This window comes from Heliangelus exortis, chromosome 3, assembly GCF_036169615.1.
Source record: "Heliangelus exortis chromosome 3, bHelExo1.hap1, whole genome shotgun sequence".
Taxonomy (NCBI): Eukaryota; Metazoa; Chordata; class Aves; order Apodiformes; family Trochilidae; genus Heliangelus; species Heliangelus exortis.
The window spans coordinates 99516933-99536142 of NC_092424.1; the positions used below are offsets into that span (position 1 = coordinate 99516933).

General features: G+C 45.4%; 1 protein-coding gene across 2 annotated transcripts in view; it reads left to right on the plus strand.

The window, feature by feature from the left end:
* GRHL1 (grainyhead like transcription factor 1) overlaps positions 1-19210 on the plus strand; it is a 41298-nt gene that overhangs the window by 10497 nt on the left and 11591 nt on the right. For both annotated transcript variants that reach the window (XM_071741888.1, XM_071741887.1), the window contains exons 6-9: positions 94-250; positions 725-836; positions 1827-1921; positions 14537-14695. In XM_071741888.1, coding sequence (XP_071597989.1) covers positions 94-250; positions 725-836; positions 1827-1921; positions 14537-14695 — 523 coding nt within the window. The remainder of the gene's footprint in view (positions 1-93; positions 251-724; positions 837-1826; positions 1922-14536; positions 14696-19210) is intronic.

Below are 19210 nucleotides of genomic sequence, written 5' to 3' on the forward strand. Positions count from 1 at the left end.
AACAACTTTGGAATTTCTCCAAATTAAATGTAGATCATTTGATCGGCTTTCCAGGAAAATGCCTTAGCAATCACTGCCCTCTTTGCTCCATAGGAATAACTTTGAGTACACTCTTGAAGCCTCCAAGTCCCTCCGACAGAAGCCTGGGGACAGCACGATGACTTACCTGAATAAAGGTCAATTTTACCCTATCACCCTGAAAGAAGTCAGCAGCAGCGAAGGAATCCATCACCCCATCAGTAAAGTCCGAGTGAGTGGCAGCTCTTGTGGCTTCTTGGGAAAGAGGGTGTGTACAATGGTAGCCTTAAACTCCCCCAAAGTGCAGTAATCTAAACCAGAGCATCAGCACTAAGGCCAGCTTACTCCTTCTTACGTCAACGTTCATTCCTTTGCTGTCCACCTACTTCCAGACCAACCCATCCTGGCTCAGTCTGTTAAGAAGTGGTGTCAGCACTTGTGTAAAGGTGATGCAACACCTGGAATGAGATCCTTGAACTCCAGCTAGGAGAGCAGTTCTGCTCATCTCTGTTTATGACCCAGAAAACACTGCTGTCTGGCAGCCTTGTGCCAGGTATGCTGCAGTGCGTCAAGCTGGAAAGCCTAAAGCAGAGAAAACCTGAGACCAGGGAGAAATTCCAAAACAAATGTACTCGCTGCCCTTTTCTCTTTCACGTGTATGTGGTTTATTTTATTTTAATCTTACCTCCTTTCCCTCTCCTTTCAGAGTGTCATCATGGTCGTGTTTGCTGAAGACAAAACAAGAGAAGATCAGCTGAGGCACTGGAAATACTGGCACTCGAGACAGCATACTGCCAAACAAAGATGCATTGACATAGGTAAGAAACATGATCATTGGTGATGTCAAACTCTAAACCTAATTCCTTGGCAAGGTCTGTTTTTTCTGCTAAAGCTTTGTTATTTTAAGGAACCTCTGGATCATAATCTCTGCTATCCATAGGTTGGCTGAAAGTCCAGGGGAGAGCTCTTGATTACTTAGAGCCACTGTTGTATTTGTAGGGACAATTAATGAGGCTGAATTTTGGAGGATTTTCTGTGGTTGGTGAGCAGGCTGAGTTTAGGCTTTTGTGTTGGGAGATCTAATGTCACCATCCAAACTACAGCTGCTTTGACATATCCTGGTGATTGTAGCTAAATCGTAGCTTACAGACTCTGTGGCTGTCCTAAATACTCTCTTTCTTCAAAGGACAAAATCCTTGGTAAAAATACCTTGACAATAATGATCCTTCTTCCCACAGCTTCCCACTACTGTTTTTTGGTACATGTGAAAAAAGAAAACACTGCAAATTTCCACTTGCCTCCAGACAAGGCTGGGATTGGCTGGTTTCCAGCCTCCTCTGGTTGAAGGCTGGGTTGTACTCCTAGTCCCTTCCTTCTGTGAATAAAAGCAGGGATTAATCACTTGGCACTTAAAGCAGACGCGCATGCAAATCTTTGTTTGTTATTGAAAGAGTTTTATTGAGAGCTTATGTCTCTGCTGTACAGGACAGAATTTCCTGCACACAGCAGGCTGTGTCGCGAGACACACGATATTTGGGATGTCTGCCTTTCTCATTGGAGTTTCTCTTTTGGAATTTCTGCCAAGTCCCTTGTTTTTTTTCTCCTTCCCCTTGTTTGTTGTTGTTTTGTTTTTTCTATGAGGACCATTTCCAGCCTTTTTAATGATCCATTCTTAAGTACAGTTCAGCTTCCTTTGCCCCCAAGGGGTTGCTGGGAAGTTGCAGTTTATGGATGCTTTGTATGATTAAGAACTCCAGTTGGTATGTGTCCCTCTTTCTCTCTCTCTCACGCATCTTTCTTTCCAACAGCTGACTACAAGGAGAGCTTCAACACCATCAGTAACATCGAGGAGATTGCCTACAATGCCATATCCTTCACTTGGGACATCAATGAGGAAGCAAAGGTATGTGACCATGATTATATTTCCTGTCCTTTTTAGCAGATTTGGGGGCTGGGGGAGGGGAAGGGTGTGTGGCCTACCTGGTGATTAGCATGTAACAAGTTTGTTTACGCTCTTACATTAGGCAAAACCTTCTGGCTATTTCTTAAGAGGGTTAGCATGTGCAACCGCAGAGAGCTTTGCAACTGCTTTTAGGTTCTTGGCAGTGCTGCCTACCTGACAGACAAGTACTGACAGAAGGAAGTGCTGAGCATTTCCAGAGCAGATGAAGTGGTGCGGGAGGTGTGAGGGAGCACAGCTGGGCTTGGCAGATAGAACAGCCTCTTGGAGGATCCCAGCAGAACGTGGGGGGCAGCTTCTGAGGGGATTAAGGGCTTGCCTTCAGCAGAAGAGGGAGTAGCTGCTGCTGTTGAGCTCCCAAAGCTGTGTTGCTGAAACCGCAGATCCCAACACCCAGTGACCTATTTCCAGCTGGAGCAGCCTCCTGGTGAACTCTAGTTTGACTGATCTTTTTTCAGAACTGTGGGCATTACCAGTAGGTGTGTAAGTACAGCCGGCTTCCCTAGCTAGTAGCTAAGTGCAGCTATTTGAAGCCACTTCAGCTTTTTGAAAAAGGCCCAAATATCTTCTGAGTGCCAGAATAGCAGGCTAGAGAGCAGAGCTGCTTCCTTCCCAGAGGTGTTTCCCACTGGTTTGTTGCTGGTGTTGAAGTGCAGGTGTTTTCTTTGAAGAGTTTCATCACTGTCTTGCTTTCTGTTTAAAAACTGTGAAGGGTTTCCATCAATTTTTGGAGGCTAGCTGTTCCCTTGCTAGTGTGTCATGTGGTGGTTGATTACCATCATGGTAAGAACTGCTGGTGGCTGTAGAATGCCATGCCTAGGGAGAGCCTGGCTGAGGGGACACAAGAGCTCCTAGCAGAGAATCCAGGGTTCCTTCTCTGGAGCTCTGTGTGCCCCTGTGCTCTGCAAGAGACACGAGGGATGTCACTGCACAGAGATCACTATCACCAGAAGATTTGCTCTGCACTGTGTAAGGTATTCAGAGAAAAGAGACAAGCAGGGGCTCTGTGGGGACCACTGTGGGGTTTCAGCTCCGTGAAAGAAGTTTGGGGTGCTTGGCACGCAGCAGCAAGGAGCTGTGGGTGCTGCTGATGAGATCAAGTGGTGCCTTGCAGCATGCCTGACGTTTACTTTTGAGGTTGGTGTTGGGTGCCAGGCTTCCCTGTTCACCAGAGCTGGCTACTGGCTTTGGCTTCAGTTGGGTTGAGAGGGGGTGGCAGGGAAGTTGAGAGGTAGGGTGGCAAAGGCTGATGTGCTTTTTGAAGCATGAAGCATTTTGCTACATGAACAAAGAGATGCAGCTCCAGAAGGGCTGTCAAAAGGAGGCAGTAAGCATTCCCAAAATGGTATCCTGTCAGAGCCAGCTTAACATTGCCCTGTTCAAACAACTCTGGTTATTTGTGTCTGCAAGGTACTAGAGATCTTATGATTTGCACACAGGAGTGGTTCATATGGACAAGACAATGACTTCAGGTCCCCAAGGAGTCAGAAGCACTTTGCAGCTCTGCTGCTGCCTCTCTCCTGGCTGAGCCATCCTACAGCAGAAGGGACAGGCTGCTTGCCCAGGAGGAAGGCTTAGGGCTGCTGCTGAGAGCCCTGCATCTCTTTCCCACCAGTTGATAAGAGCCCTGCTCTGTGAAGCTGATGCAGGTGGTTATTGCCCAGGTGCTTTACAGACTCCTCAATGAGTAGTTTCAGTGATTGCAATCCCACGGTGAAATTTCCAATAGCAGCTTGAAAAGGTTTCTAAGGACCCTCAAGGTGGTATTTCAGCTCTGGGCTGAACTTCATGGGATGAGGTGGTGCAGTGAGGCATAAACCAGACTGGCAAATTAACCTCCTTGGTGTGTGATGTCCATAGACTCTGAGTATTGGTTTGTATGAATCTGCAGAGGGAACCATTGATTCTAAGTGTATAAGCCTTGGCTCATGGAATCAGTGTCATATTAAGACAAAAATACTCTGGGCTTAAGTGGTCGAAGAATTGTCATTTTTATCAAGTGCTCTCTCTGTTTAAGTATCTGTTTAACTTTATTCTTTTTCCCCAAGTGGATGCATTTTGTAAATGGTTGGATTTCTCACCAGTTGAGCTGCAGTTCTTTCTCAACTCTTCTGATCTTATCAGGAGATGCCTCAGCCAATTTCAACAATTTTTATTGCATGGTTCATTTACCTTGCATGCTCTCTCTTTTCTTTTTTTTTTTTTCCCTCCCTCCCCTGCCCCAACAGTAGTCTTGAAATGTACGAAGGGAGCAGGGAATAAAGTTAGCTGAGTTTCTAATGCTACAGAAAGTCCTTCAGAGTAATAAATAGTCTTGTATTTCATATTAGCAGCAGTGTTGCATAGATGATATATTTAACCTGCCAGCAAGCCTTGATTATTAGAAATTTGCTTCCTGAGCCCTGGAGTTATCTGGACCAGAACCAAATGATTCAGTCTGGGGTTGCTGTTTCTCCCATTTCCCTCTTACTCTTGCTCCTAGTTTGCAGTGGGAAGGATTTGATCATGTTCAAAGGTGTCAAACGGGGGTAATGAGTCTCTGTGTCTGGGGCTCTTGATGTAATTACACACGCAGAGCCCTGGGTGTCTAAATGAGTGTTGGATTTAAGGGAGAAATAGTGTATTGTCACAGGAAGTTGCCCCCAGCAGCTCTGGGACCAGGTATTTGCCCTTCTTGTGCTCAGTTGGTGTGAAGGAACATCAGACCTCTGTCTGTAAGACTGCTCTGCCACTCCCCTTGGGGCACTGTAGGGTTTTGTAAAATACAGCCTTCTGTTGAAGAAACCCTTCAGGCAATGGAAGTCATGTGCTCGCTTTGTAGCAAGTAAAATGTGCAGATTTTGCAGCTGGAGAGCTGGGGGGTGAAAGGGATGTTTGAGAGACCCTCAGCAACCAGTATTTCCCCTTGCATTGTGCTGGGAGAGCTGAGGGCACCCACAGAGCTTTGGATGCCAGACACAGCAGTCAGGTCTGGTTCTGCACGGATGGAGCTGTCACACAGCTGGCTGCCTTGCTGTGCTGTTTGTGAGCCCATGTGTGGAGAAACCAGGAATAATTTCATGCATGACAGACTTCCAGCTCTTGGACCAGACGGTATCCATGGGTTTCAGAGCAAATGCTTCTTTCTGGCAGCTCCTCTCTGCCCTCTTCTGTTGCTTCGGCACATCACAGGAACAGCTAGAAATAGTTTCTCTGCGAAATAACGATGAGTTGGGTATTGTCCCAGTGTGTTCGAGCTGAAAAAATGACTCAGGATCCAAAGCCTCCTTGCTCTGACACAGTGAAGGGAGCTGAGAGAGGGCAGGAAAGACAGACTGCTCCGAAGTGGTGCTTTGGAATCTGGAAAGAGTGAGGATAGGGTAGGAAGGTTGTCAGGAGATGCTGCTCAGGGGAGAAGGGGTGATTCTGATAGGCTTCCAGGCATCCATGTTAGAGGCAAGGTCTGACCTCACCACCTGGCAGATCAAGGACAGGAAAGAATTGGATGAGGAGGCAGTCATGCTTTGTGGGGAGAAAAAACAGAGATGGTGAACTGGGAATTGGTTCAGAAACTGGTGAGCTGTTGAATTAGATATTTAGGAAAGCCAGTGCACCCACTCAGTCAGGAGCCACGCTGGTTGGGTGGAAGCATGGTCTGATGAGACTGACAAAGATGTGTAGCTGATACTTGCATTCATCAGGTAATGCTGGAGTTACCCTGAGGCTTATGGAGACTTCAAACAGTTTCCCACCCTGCCCTGGACGTCTGCTGTGTTGGGCAGACAGTCAAGGTGGGGTTCTCCTGCGAACAGCTTTTAGATGTCTGAATACAAGTTCATCATCTTTTGCTTCTATGACTTCACTAGGGACAGACATCCCATCTAGAGCTGGGATGGAGCTTTCTACCTCCTAGGTGAAGGTGCCTCCCCCTCCTAGCCCTGACTGAGCAGGCTTGGCCATCTTTAAAAAGAGAGGATTTTGAAGGTGGGGAAGAGGATTCCTGTCCTTGCAGCCCTTTTTATGTTTGACCTCTATATGTCAATCATGAGAATCACTTGTAGGCTCAGGTCATGAGTTCACAGGCTGGAAACCTCAAAAAGACCTTACCAGCTCTGTACAGCGTGCCCAATTCTCCTTATCTTGGTTGATACCCATTAGATTTCTTTTAATGAAAATTGCCATTCCTTGCATGGTTAAATTACACACACATTTCTTTTTAAGTATTTCCTGCTACTCTTTTCATAATGTTGGCTACTGTCCTGTTACCTTTGTTGTGTTACCCGTTAGGTTGTGAAGCAAACTCTCTATCCCTTAACTCTGGCCTGGGGACATGGCCTGCTCTCAGGTCAGTGGCAGTTCAACAATCTGGACAGATTGGTTTCCCCAGGGTTAACTGGCTTTGCTGGATCCAGCTTTCCTGAAACCCTGTCTGAGCAACTGGCCAGTGGAGCAGGAGGGCTGGGGACTCCTGTCTGAACAGTTGTTTGCATGGGGATTTCTCTGCCCCGTTTCTGTGGTGCTGACAACACGAGTGGTGCTGGGGCTCCCCTTCCATGCTGCCCACGGGTCCCTTCTGAAATGCAGCTTTGCCCCCAGCACCTCCCAGAGAAAGGGCCCCTGTGCCCCTGTGGAGGTCTTCTGTCTGCCTTGCTTTAGGCTGGAGGGTGGGAGTGTAGCCAAAAATGATGTCATTGCACACTAAGGGCTCTATTGTCCTCCCACTCCTTTCCTCAAAAAAAAAAGGCATCACAAGCCAGATGCTCTGTGTGAAAAGACACTTTCTACTAAAGAATGAGAGTGTAATGGGGTTTTCTATCTGGAGAACACAATGGCTGAACTTTTTGCTGTGTTCCTCCACAAGAAGTGTGCTGTGGTATCTCCTAGGTGAGGACCTAGGTGGAAATTAGGTGGAATGGTCCCATATTAAGTTAATTTGCAGCTAAGTTTTGCAGTCTTTTGAAACAGCAGATTGGGCAACAAGGGTGGTCTTCTGGCAGATCCTCGTGTGTGCTGACTGAATTTCTTGGGCAGGATTTTCTGTTGAGATGATCCACCCTCAGTTTTTGGAGAGGGTGGATCTCTTGTTACAACTTGAAGCAGGGCTGGTATGTACAGCACTGATTTATTTTAGGAGTTTATTCTAGCACAATCCTCACTTGGTGTTCACTATAGGAAGAATTTCAACTTTTTTGATTGATTAATATTGCATGCATTTATACGGATGCCATTGCAATGAAACAGCAGTCATATGCCTCATTAAAGAAGGTGTTGCCACCTTCAGCAGCATTGAGGAGATACAGGTTTGGCTAGTTGGAAATGAAACTGTGAAATGTGATGAGTCAAACATACTTAAAGGAAAGAGATTGGTTTGAAGCCAAGGCTATAGACCACAAGTACTTTGAGGCACACAGCATTTGGAGCAGTGACATAGGAAAGTCATAGCAAATATTGCTTACCTGACTCTTGATCCAGACTTCTCCCTACACTGTCCTGGGTATTCTTAAAATCAAGTGTGTGTTGCCCTTGGTTTTAAGCCCTTCAATGTAGAAGCAAGTTTTCAAAAGCTTTTCTTCAGAACTTGGTGTCTCAAACTGGTCTTCCAGCTAATTATGAAGCCCACAGTGAGACTCCTAAAGTTGAAAGAAAAATCCTCCTGATGTTAGCTGTTCTGTAGAGAAAACTGGAAGGTGCTGTTTTTCTTTTTTTATTATTCATTCCTTTTATACCTGGTGGCAATACTTCCTTTTCAGCCTTTTTTGCACCCTTGTCAGCTTTCATTTTTTCACTGAGGCTTTTTTCCTTTGTTTGGGAGTTTGGATTGAGTTGTTTTGTTTTGTTTTTTGTATGTTGCCACCTTTCAGCCACACTGCTGTTTTCACTTTTCTTTCCTTACCAAACCAACAAAAGTTGGCACCCGGTCCTGCACTTTTATCTTATCAGAGCATAGGGTGTGAGGAAGCATCAGTAGGACTGGGAACCTCTGTCCCTGGGTTTCCCACGTGTTGCAAGCAGAGACATTCTCTATTTCCTTGTCTTAGAACAGGTTGGAATAACAATCAGTGTTGCTCTTTGTGAGCAGGAATATGTATTTTCATTACCATTAATTTTTGCTTCATTGATGGAGTGAACTTGCTAGGAGGATGTTCTCTTATCCGGGGCTGGGTTGGCTTTCCCATTTGGAATTCCTTGGCGTGGTGTGGGACCCACGGTGTGTTTTGTGTCAGTCACCCAAACTGGGCTTGGTAGGTTTGAATGCAAAATAAGTTCCCCGGGCTGCGAGCAGGATGGTGCTGGGGCTGGCTGAGAGGAGCTGGAACGGATGCAGCCCCATTGCACATCTGCCAGACAATCCTTATTTGGAGCATCCGATCCCAAAGGCAGGAGGTGGCTGGGGAGCCCACAGGTGCATGAGTTGCCCAATTTTTTTTTTTTATCTCTTTTTCCTGGCTCGCCTCCTGCTGATGCAAAACCTATGGTGCATGTGGGAGGTGAAGAAACGAATGTGAGAGCAGCAAGATTAGCCACCTCTCAGGTGATCTGTACCAAGCTGGGGTTTGTTGGGGTTTTTTGTTTTGTTTTGTGGTTTTTTGTGGTTTTGTTTCTTTTTCTCTCTCCTTTTAAAATCAGAACAGTCTTTCCAGCAATGCTTTCTTAGGACATGCCTTCACGGATGTGTGCAGGCAGACCTGTGCTTGCCCTGCCTGCACTCTGAGCTGCCTGGCTGTGACCCAGCACCAATCCTGGAAGCCACGTAGCTGCCTTAGCACAGTGTGGTGGCCAGGCTGACATCTGCCTCTCAGAAGAGCTTGGAGATGAGCTCATGTAATTTATAAGGCTTTTGGGCTGGAAGTGACTTGCATCCAGCTAGCTCACAGCACAGATGAAGGACATAAAGACCCAATTTGACAATATCCATGCCGACAAATCTTTAGAATCTAAAGACCCTTTATTTTTCCCTTTTATGTTTGGGTTTTTTTTTTTTTTGTCCAACCCTTTAGAGAAAGCACATGATTTTGGCCATCAGCACTTAGATAACAACCTTTGAGTTTCTGGGTAATTTTTTACAGTGGAGGGCTGATAAATGAGTTGTTGGTGGCATCTGGGCCCAGAGCTGCTCCTTCAGCTACCCAGCAAGGAGTAGTGCTGTACCATGTGCCTGCACATCCCTGAACTGCACAGGCAGCTCTGGGAGACCAAGCAATCTGGGGGCTGCAGGGCTTTGCATTGATGATCCCAGCATTCCTGCTGGCAGCTGGGATGGGGAGTGGCAGTGTCCTGGCATTGATGGCAGCTGTGTACCTTTCCACTCCCCAGTGTTGGATGCTGTGTCTTGATTCTCTAAGGGAGTCTGTGCAGATGGAGGACGATGGAGTTTCTTCATGTCCTTTGGTATCCATACCCAAATACTTTTTATTTAGGTTGGAATCCTTTACCTTTGTTTTTAATCCAATGTTGTAACATAAAAGGTTCCTCTTCATCAGTTTGGTTGAGGGCTTCCATGACCCTTCACCCAGCAAAAGGTGAAAATAGTGTGTACATCAAGTCAGCTGTCCCATGGCTCCTGCCCTCCCCAGCCAGAGACCCCAGGAAAGGCCTTGCTGCTCCAAGGGAAAGCAAAGTGAGAGGCAGCATGGGTCCAGTGGGTCCTGTTGTGCAAGGGCTGAGCATGGCCTCAGGCTGATCCGTGAGTGGGATGCATGGCAGTCAGTCCACAGGTGAGACAGTGCCTTTATGTTGGAGTAATGGTCCCAGAACCCCTTGGAGTCCCTTTGCCTACTGTGTCTTGGGCAAAACATTGACATTATTTATCTAAAGTTCAGAAAAAACTTATTCAAGTGCATTCCCTGGAAAGAAGCATGTCAGCTTAACCTGACCCTGGCTGTGGTGGTGTAGTTTTTATCTGAATTCTCATGAAAGAATTACCTGTTGGACTTGGATTATTGAGCAATACCTTCATCCTCTTGGTACAAACATGCAATGGAGCATAGATGAGGGGAGGTGAATTCAATTTCCCTGTCTTGAAACGAAAGCCATGTGGAGCAAGGTGATCAGACTGGAAGAGTCCCAGGCCTGTGTGTGTAGGGTCTTCTCCAGAAAGACATAAGACATGGCAGGATGGGGAGTTCTGTTATGTGGCCAGTATGGTCTTTTACCATTCCTGTGTTTGCTGGGGACTGGCAAGAGCTTATAGTGTGCTAATAGCAAGTTGCTTGCCATTACCTGTGGCAACCCCAGACACTGCTGATTTGTACCTACATACCGTTCCTTTTCAACTTTGCTTTGCAGTGAGTCAGAAAAGCCTGTACAAGGTGGCATTTCATCTAAAGCTGCTGCATATGTAGCCTTTGGACTAATCAAAATTGCTGGTGCTTTTTGTGTGACAAAAGAGCACAGCGTCCAAGATAAACCAAGGAGAAGAGATCTGGGTATGCAAGCCTTCATTTAAAAAAGGCATCTTTCATCTCGCTGACAGTGAGGTTCCTGCAGTGCTTTGATTGCCCTTTAATTATGCCTGTATTTCCTGGTTTGTTTGAAAGGCAGATCTTGTTAGAAAAAGGTGCTGTGTGGAAAGAACTTGGCTGTCTCTGCTGCCCTTCCTTGAGGGCACACAGCAGACCTGCCAGATTAATTTTTTTTTTTTTTTTCTGCATTATTAAATGGAAGATTGTTTGTCATAGATTTGCACATGGGCACGGTGTGTTTCTCCTGGGTTAGGTGAGGAGGGGTGTGAGGTGGGGTGGCTAAAGCAGATGCAGGAAGTCATGAGGTCTGGCTTCTTCCCATGCCAACTTCCAGTGTGTTCCCAAAGGAGGTGCTGCTTTCATCCTTCTGCCTTCAGTCTTTCACTGTGGGCAGCTGGGCTGCTGCTTTTCTGCCCCAAAGGCTGCAGGAAACCCAACCTGGTGTTGGTTGGAGGAGGGTCTGTAGCCTGTTGGGGTGAATTTCAGATGTGGGGGGTTAGCAGCTTACACAAGCTCATAGGTTTCATGCTGCTGCTGTTTTATCTGAAACCTTGCCATTGTGGAGCCATTTGTCTTGATGAGAATCTCAGCTTTCGTTAATAATCATTTAAAAGCATGGAAAAAAAATCAACAAAAAAGGGAAAAGAAAACAAAGCCTGGCTTTGGTTGGAGAGCAAAGCCTGGGAATATAATACAAATATAGATTAAAGGTGTTAATGCCAAACAAGAGAAATAACTTGAGAACAAGTTTCTCATCCTTTTGGAGATACCTGTTTTAAAGAAAATCTCTAACTTTTGAGGGCTTGGCTCACATTTGTAAGTGCTTGGACTTGACAGTGCTCTATTTTTAAGCCCTGTCTTTATGTTGAATCTTGGGAGGCGAGATGAAATTTTTTTTTTAAAGTAACAACAAATCTTAATATAGCTGAGAATGCGGAACTGCCCTTAGAAAAATAGGTTGGACACACGAAAAGGAATCTTGCTCAGCAGGCTGAAGACGCAGAGCAACTTCTGTGGTTACGTTTTTCTTTCTTCTGGCAATTTTGGGGTGGGGATGTGGCTGGCACAGTCACTTGGCCTTGCATTTCTTTTTTGAACATGAGTCAAATCTTCGTGAAGAAAAAGCACCTGGTTGAAACTGTTTTAGCCCAACCTGGAAAAATTGTTCACTAAAACTCCATTTTTCTGGAACTTGAGGTAACCAAAAGTTGCTCAAAACCAGGAGTTTACAGGATGAGCAGAGAGAAAGTAGATGATCCTTTTGAACTGAAATAGTTTTCTGTGAACAGAAGACAGGCTGGCTGGCTGGCTGCTGCTTCAGAGAGGTGATTAGGTTTTAGTTGTCATCTCCTGCCTAGAGTCCTGAAGACTTAAATGGCATGAAAATGAAGTCAGCTGCTTAAAGCCAAAGCTAATCAAATGAGGAGACTCTAAAGTAGGAGGATAATCTTTGTCATCTGACAGGCAATCCCAAATTCCCATGGGATACCAGTGCAGCTCTGCTGTAGTAGCATGTGTCTGTCATGCTGAGGCCAACATTTCACCCTTCAGCCCATCCTGCTGCCTGGGCTTTGGCTGGTAAGCCATGAAAACTGAAAATGTAGACCTGAATTCTCAGCAGAATGAGACTGCTTGCTGAGTGGCTGTGGCTGATGCTGCACACTGAGTCCACTGGTTTCCACATTTCATAGAAGTTTTGAGGCTGTGTTGGACCTGCTTGGCATGGCTGCTCATGTTTTCTTTAAGAATGCAATCATTTCTTCACACAGAAATGAGTTGTGTGTAAATATTCAATATGGGTAAATACATTTGAAATTGAAATTTGAAATGTAAAAATATGCAAACACCAGAGTTGAAGCTCTTTTTAAAATACCAGCCCCCCTGCTCAGGGAACATAAATTGTTCAGGCTGTGCTAATGTCTGATTACCTAGCTCTGAAGTGGGTGAGGACAGCCCTTCAAATTCATTGAAACTTTCCCTCAGGGTGTGCCAGCACTGCAAGCAAAATGCTCTCCTAAAGTTGAAGGTAGCAAAAAGGGAAGGGGGGTGGATAAAAGCTATCAAAGACATCATTTGGGTTAGTCTGGGCAAGATTGAGAAGAGTCTATTGTAAAATAATTTTCCTGGCTGCTATTTGAGATGTATTTAACACTTTCAAGAACTTTCTTGGATCAGCATGGGTTTGAGGTGCTGGAGGGGTGGACAGGCATTGAGCACAGGCTCAGCTTTGGTGCTGTCCTCGTGTGTCATCCTGCCTTGGGCCACCACAGAGCAAGAGGAGGGGGATGGGGTGTCTGGGGCTGGAGCTCTGCCAGCACAACATGTTGGCATGAGTTGGGTGTTGCATCACAGATCTTGGTGTCCCTTTCACAAGTGGGACTCAGCAGGGACATTGCCAGCTCCGTGGGATGCTGTGTACACAAGGGACAGGATGGGGACCGTTTGCTGAGCTGGAGTGCCAGCAGCTGGTGTTCACAGGGCCTGCAGGAAACTGCAGGTGAATCTTGGGCATTCAGACAAGTTGCCATGAGTGAAGACACTTATCTGTACTACTGTGGGTCCCTCACCCTCCTCATCCCCCCCCCCTGGCATTTTATATCCTTTTTTGTTATGTGGGGTAGAGGGAAGATCTTATATCCCTAATCTGGTGTTAGTTATTACATTTCCATTTCCCATCTTTTGTTAAACCAGTAAAAGATGTTGCAGAACCTGTGTGAAGAAGCCCGTCCCAAGTGCTTTGCAAAACCACAAATCCACCCCAAATCCTTAAGCTTTTCAGCGCCGACTCTGAGACTTTGCAACACCGGGAGGGCTCGGGAGGTGGCACTAACTCACTGCAGAGACTGCCGGACGGGGGATGCTTCCTGGTGGGAGCGAGATAAATGGGTGATCAAGTGGTGGGACAGTATTCCGGCAAAATCTCTGGCAAGGTGCTTCGGGCTCCCGAAGCTTTGGTTGTTTTTCTGAAGCAGTGAGTTCCCAGCTTTTGTCCTTGAGGCAAAGAGGAGGGGAGCCATCGCAAGTCCTGATAGCTCATAAATTCCTGGTAATTAATCATTGCACTCTAAGACGTGCCAGTGTCTGCAGAAAAGCGTGGCACACAACGAGCCCGTGTTCTGCTTACTCTGGTGTCTGTGTTCATACCCACACAAAGGTGTTTCTTCCTTCTGCTAAAGCAGCATTGGGCTTGCTCTTTGGTTGTGGTTTGTCTGTCTTTTCTCACTGTTTGTTTCTTCAGGCAGTTGTGAAAATGAAATTATTTATGTTCAAAATCACTCAATGTCGCCCATAAATCAGTATTTTTATTAGAACAGTAAAAACACCCCTATTTCCCTTTTGATCAGAAGATTAACAGGATATTGTAGGTCTTACAGGGGAATATTTGAAGTAGTGTTCATCTTCAGTGTAAAGCCCAGAAACTCTTTCACTGAAATAGAGGCATCATTCCTTTGTTTAAAGATAATGTCTGACTTATTTTTTTAAAAAACACTTTTAATATAATTTACAAAGAAAACCCAAAAAAAAAAAAAAACAAAAAAAAAAAAACAAAACAAAAAAAAAAACAAAAAAGGAAAACCAACAAAAAAAAAAACAACAAAAAAACCCCAAACCCAACCAAAAATCCCCCAAGTAGTTTCAAGAATAATCTGTGCTTATAGCATTTATGTGAAACTCTTGGAAAACTTTGTTTTAACTTGCCCAAAGGAACATTAATTATTCAAAGCATGGTTGTGTTCTTACCACATGATTAAACACTGGCCAGTGAAGGTTGGATGTAGCAGGATTCCTTTTGCTAAAAGTTTGATGATAACATTTGAGATCTCTTGGGCACAAATATCTGGGAAAGATGGGTGAAGTCTTCATAAAGTTTGGAGAGTTTGTTGAAATTCGTTTTGGACAAAATTGTTTTGTCTTCTGTATTGGCTTGTATAAAGAATTAAGAATGTTGTACTGTTTCTTGGGGAGTTAACATGATGTCTCAGAAGAAAGAAGGCCCTGCCTGTAGAGGCAAGGAGCAGCATTCAGATCTCAGCACTCACTGAGCAGTCCCTTGCTCAGTGGCCAGCCAAGAGTCTGAGTGTCACTACTGATGGGTTCTGCTTTCCTCTTAATGCAGGTTTTCATTTCTGTGAACTGCCTCAGCACTGATTTCTCCTCTCAGAAAGGAGTTAAAGGCCTGCCCCTGAATCTTCAAATCGACACCTACAGCTACAATAACAGAAGTAACAAACCTGTCCACAGAGCCTACTGCCAGATTAAAGTCTTCTGCGACAAGGTAAGGTTAGGTTAATGTACCACTGGTCCTTTGGAAAAGACTGTCCCACAGCTTATCAGCTTTTTGTTTTCCTACCACTTGCTATTTTGGCTCACTGAAAACTCCCTTTTGTGTTCAGCCTTTGCAAGGAAAAAAATTCCTTCTGCTTAGATTGTAGAGGTTACGATGACCTCGGGTAAATCTGCTGCTCTCAAAATACTAGAGCACTGAGATGTGCTCCTTAGCATCTGCTTTGGAGAGGGGTCAGTCTGTGGCAGAAGACTCGCTGTAGGTGTTCTGGAAAGTCCCACAGAGTCCCTTGCACAGGAGAAATCATTGCAGTTGATCAGAGCAAGTGGAGGCTTGTCCTTCAGCCCAAGCTATATCATGTTGGTCCTTTTAAACTTCTTCGTGCTGTTCTTGCTGTATTTGTTATTAAAAAAACCCCACCAACTGGCACATCTTGTGAACAGAAAATGGTGCTGCTTTTGTTGTGCTGCTGTGAGGTACATCAGTAAAATGAAGCTCATTTACAAACTGGTTGAGTGCTGTAATTTGACTACTCTGCCGAATGCGATTAGCACAGAGTTAACACCTTTCCCAAAGCCACTGTTCACTAGAAGCTGTGAAAGAAACACAGCAGGAGCTGAACTGAAAGCAGTTGTAAACGCTTAACTGAATTTGCAAAGAAAAGACATTTCACACTCTTTGTAATCTGTTCCTGCCTGAACAGTCTTTTCAAAGACCAGAGCAAATAGTGTGCAATGTTGCTATTTCCAGAGTGAGCAAGGTTCTTCTACGAGGGGTAAATGATGTCTGGATTTTCCCTGTCCTTCTTTTGATTGCTTTGAACGAAATGAGACTGAGGCAGGTCTGCAATCTACAGCTCTTCCATGAGCTGTGAGTCTTGTGTGCCATCAACCTTTATTTTCTGCAAGATCAGTGAGTACAGACTTGCTGTGGGGAAGGGGGGACCTTTTACTCATAAGTTGCCCAGTCAGTTCCTGACACTGAGCTGATACTGACATGCTTCAGCCCCGCTGCTAGTATGACAAACTGGTTGGTGAAAGGCTAGAGGAGTTTCCAGTACAAAGCTTATTTGAGTCTACAGCATAAATTTCAGGAATTACAGCATAAATTTCAGGATTACCAGTGGTGCAGTAATGCCTGTATATCTTCCTTTGAGATTTTTACCTTTTCTCCTGCTTTATTCCTCCAGATACTTTGCAAATTGGACCTGGATTAAAAGGGGAGGGAGAGGAGGAGAAAATATCCCCTGTATTTAATCTGATTGTTGTTTGTTCAGTGAGTGTGCAGCCAGTGTGAGGTTGTACCTAAAGGTTCTGCAGTTCATGTTCATAGAAATGCTGTTGAAGTTTGCAGCCTTTCAGAGCCAGGCTGTGTTTGGCAATGAGAGCTGGGTCAACAAGCTGAATAGTGATTGTCAGCACATTGAATCCAGCTCCACTCAGACGCTTGTTTGAGAAGCTGGGACTGTGCTCTTGTGTCCTTGTGTCCTTACAGCTGCAGGTACTGACTCTTAGACCCCAGCTTCTTCAGTAAGAGCACTGGTATTTCAAAACCCATGCATTTTCTTTGCTTTTGGCTTTCAGGTGATCAGCCAGTTTGTCTTGTAGGTTTATAGGATCAATTACTACTGTATCCACACTACTGCAGCCCTTAATGTGTTTGTCCTCTTACCTGTGGAAGTGCTGTTAGCCATGTTTTCTTTGTGGAGAGCCAAGTCTGTGGAGCTCTGTTGGAAAAACCAACACAAAAGGAGGATGCTGAGACCATCTAACAGGGACAGCTCTGTTTAGGTGGCCTCTGTTCCTTTGTCTGTTAAAGCTGTGCTTGCATTGCATGCTTGAACTGACTTTGAACCCAGACACTGGCATGGCAATCCTCTCCTCCCTTGCTCTTTGTGTGTACAAATCAATAGACACCCTTTGGAAGATCAAGCAGTTTAGTCAGTGGTGTGTGGTGGCCTGAGCATGGGAAAGCAGTAAAGGAGAAGGGTTCCCATGCTTGGAGTGGAAGGGAAAGCTGCTTCTTACTGTTCCTGGTCTTTGGCTCCTGCCTCTGAGACCCAAGTTTCTTCAGGCATTTCTGTCTTCCCCTTTGCACTCTCCCTGTGGAAAGGGGGGCTGCAGGCACCCAGGACCTTGGGTGTTCATCTAGTGCCAACTGCATTAGATGTAGAGCAGCATGGATGTGATGGTGTCATCCTGTGGCAAGTTATAGCACAAGCTTTGTCCAGGCTTGGCTCAGTGATCTTTGGGCTGTGGAGAGATGGGGGTGACCTGTCCCAGAGAAAGATGACCTCTGCTTGAATGGTGCCTCATTAAGCAGCCATTTTGGGGAAGATTAAATATAGGATTTCAGAGACTGTAGGTGGTTTTGTCCTCTGGGACCTGCTGTTAGTCTTGTAGTGATTCATAGTGCTGTTGTGGAAATGTTTTGATGGGATCATAAACTCATAGAATGGTTTGGGCTGGAAGGGATCTTAAAGATGATGTAGTTGCACTGCCCCTGCCATGTTCTGCCTGTGTGTGGAAGTGGGGAGTCCCACAGTGTCATAAAGGGTCCAGATCCCACTGTGTGGTGACCTGACATTGCATCCACTCCCTGCACCTCTGTTGGATATCAAATACATGACCTTCCTCCCTGAGAGGTATGTCAGCTCTCCCCAAAATGCCATTTCCCTTTCTCAGCCAAGAGTCTGTTACACAACTGGGCACTTTGAAGGAAAGAACAACAAAAAAATTCAAAGCAAAACAAAACACACACAAGAAAAAAACCCTCAAAAAACAAAACAAAAAACCCCTTCAGCCTTTAACACATAGACAGGAATGTGAAATCTTTGCTTTTAAGACTGTAGGCAGTTCTCTAGGTAATGAAGCTAAGAACTTCTTCTAAATAAGCTTATTTATTCAATACTGGTGGAATACAGGATTACCAGTGTCTTTTCTTCAAAAGTATCTGATCCTGGCTGTTGCCAATATCCCCTGGCAAGGCAGAAAAGCCTGTTATCAAGACACAACTTTTTTGTGTAGCCTCAAACAAGTTCACTTTTCAACAGAATTCTGCCTTGTAAGTACAGGAGTGGTAGGCAGAAGTTTCCTCAAAATGTATGCTTTTCATGGAAGCAGCATGAGGAAGCAGCTGCTGTTCTGTAGCACAGAGTTTGAGTAGCAGAACTTTTTTCCATGTGGAAGTTAAAATGCAGGTCTGGAGCCAAATCTGATCTTTCTGCTGTGGAGCTGAGGTGTTGTGGCTATTAAGGGGTCAAGCAAAACTGGCAATGCCTTTGTCTTCATTAGCAACTTTTCAAAGCAGTTGCCTGAAGCTTCTTGTTTCCCTACTGCTAGGTGATGTTAATGCTCATCAAACTTCTGGGCTAATTTTCCTTTTTATTGGTAGTACAGACATGCCAACTGCTACCTAGCAGGCATAAACATCCTGTGACCTATAGGATATTGATTTACTGGGGGCTCAGAAGGGCTGTTTCCCTCATCCAGTCCGGTGTGTGCACTGTTGGGCACCGTTTCCCACCCTATTGCCAGGTGCTTTTTGCCATAGCTCTGCAAATGAGTCCTCCCCCAGCACTCTGCAAGGCTGTGGGTGTGTCTTGGCAGCTTTGCAGGAGCGACAAGGAGAAATAATGGTTTCCTGGGGCCAGAGAACTGTTAACTTTTACCCTGCTTTGGAAGGAGGGTTTCCCAGTGATCTGGTGGTAGCTCCAGGACTGAGCGTTGAGGATCTGCTGTGGGTTTATCACCTTATGCAGGGTGATATCCCTGCCCTCACCCACAGTTATATTGGAGGTCAGGATAGAGGTGGAGAATGAACATGATTCCAGTGCACCCCTTCTTCCTTCCTTCTCTCTCTCTGTCACAGTTGCCTGCACCTTGCAGAAAATATGGCTGTCTCCCCACTGCTACTTGGTTTGAAGGCCCAGGAACCATGTAGGCATGAACCCAGTTAGATATATGTCAATTCCTTCACAGCCTGTCCCTGATTAAAAAGAGGTGTAATGCTTGCCTTAAAATGCTGCATGTCTTCAGCTTGAGAGCAGTGAAGGATGATTTAACTCCTGCTGCCTCTGTGTGCAAAGTGCAGGAAGGTGGCTTGCACTTCATGACCCAGGAGTGGTGTGACTTCCATAGATCAGGATTCAATGATGGACTTTGAGATTGAGGGAACCTGCGAGTTTTTATTGCTTTAAACACACACACACACACACACACACACGTGTATATGTATATATGTTATCTCTCGGGTATCTTTTGTTGGATCATACCCCTTCCTGACTTGAGAGGAAAGCCAACTAATTGCATCTTGGATATGGCTGTTGGATTTCATTAGATCACAGGACTCAAAAGCAAACAGATCTCAAAGTTGTCATGCTCTGATAAACCTGCAGCTCGGGGACTATAGACCTGACCTCCACAGACACAGCTCTGCAAGAATCTGTGTTCCTGCCTCTGCAGCTGAAAAACAAAACAAAAATCCCTAACTGAACCATCTCTCTCT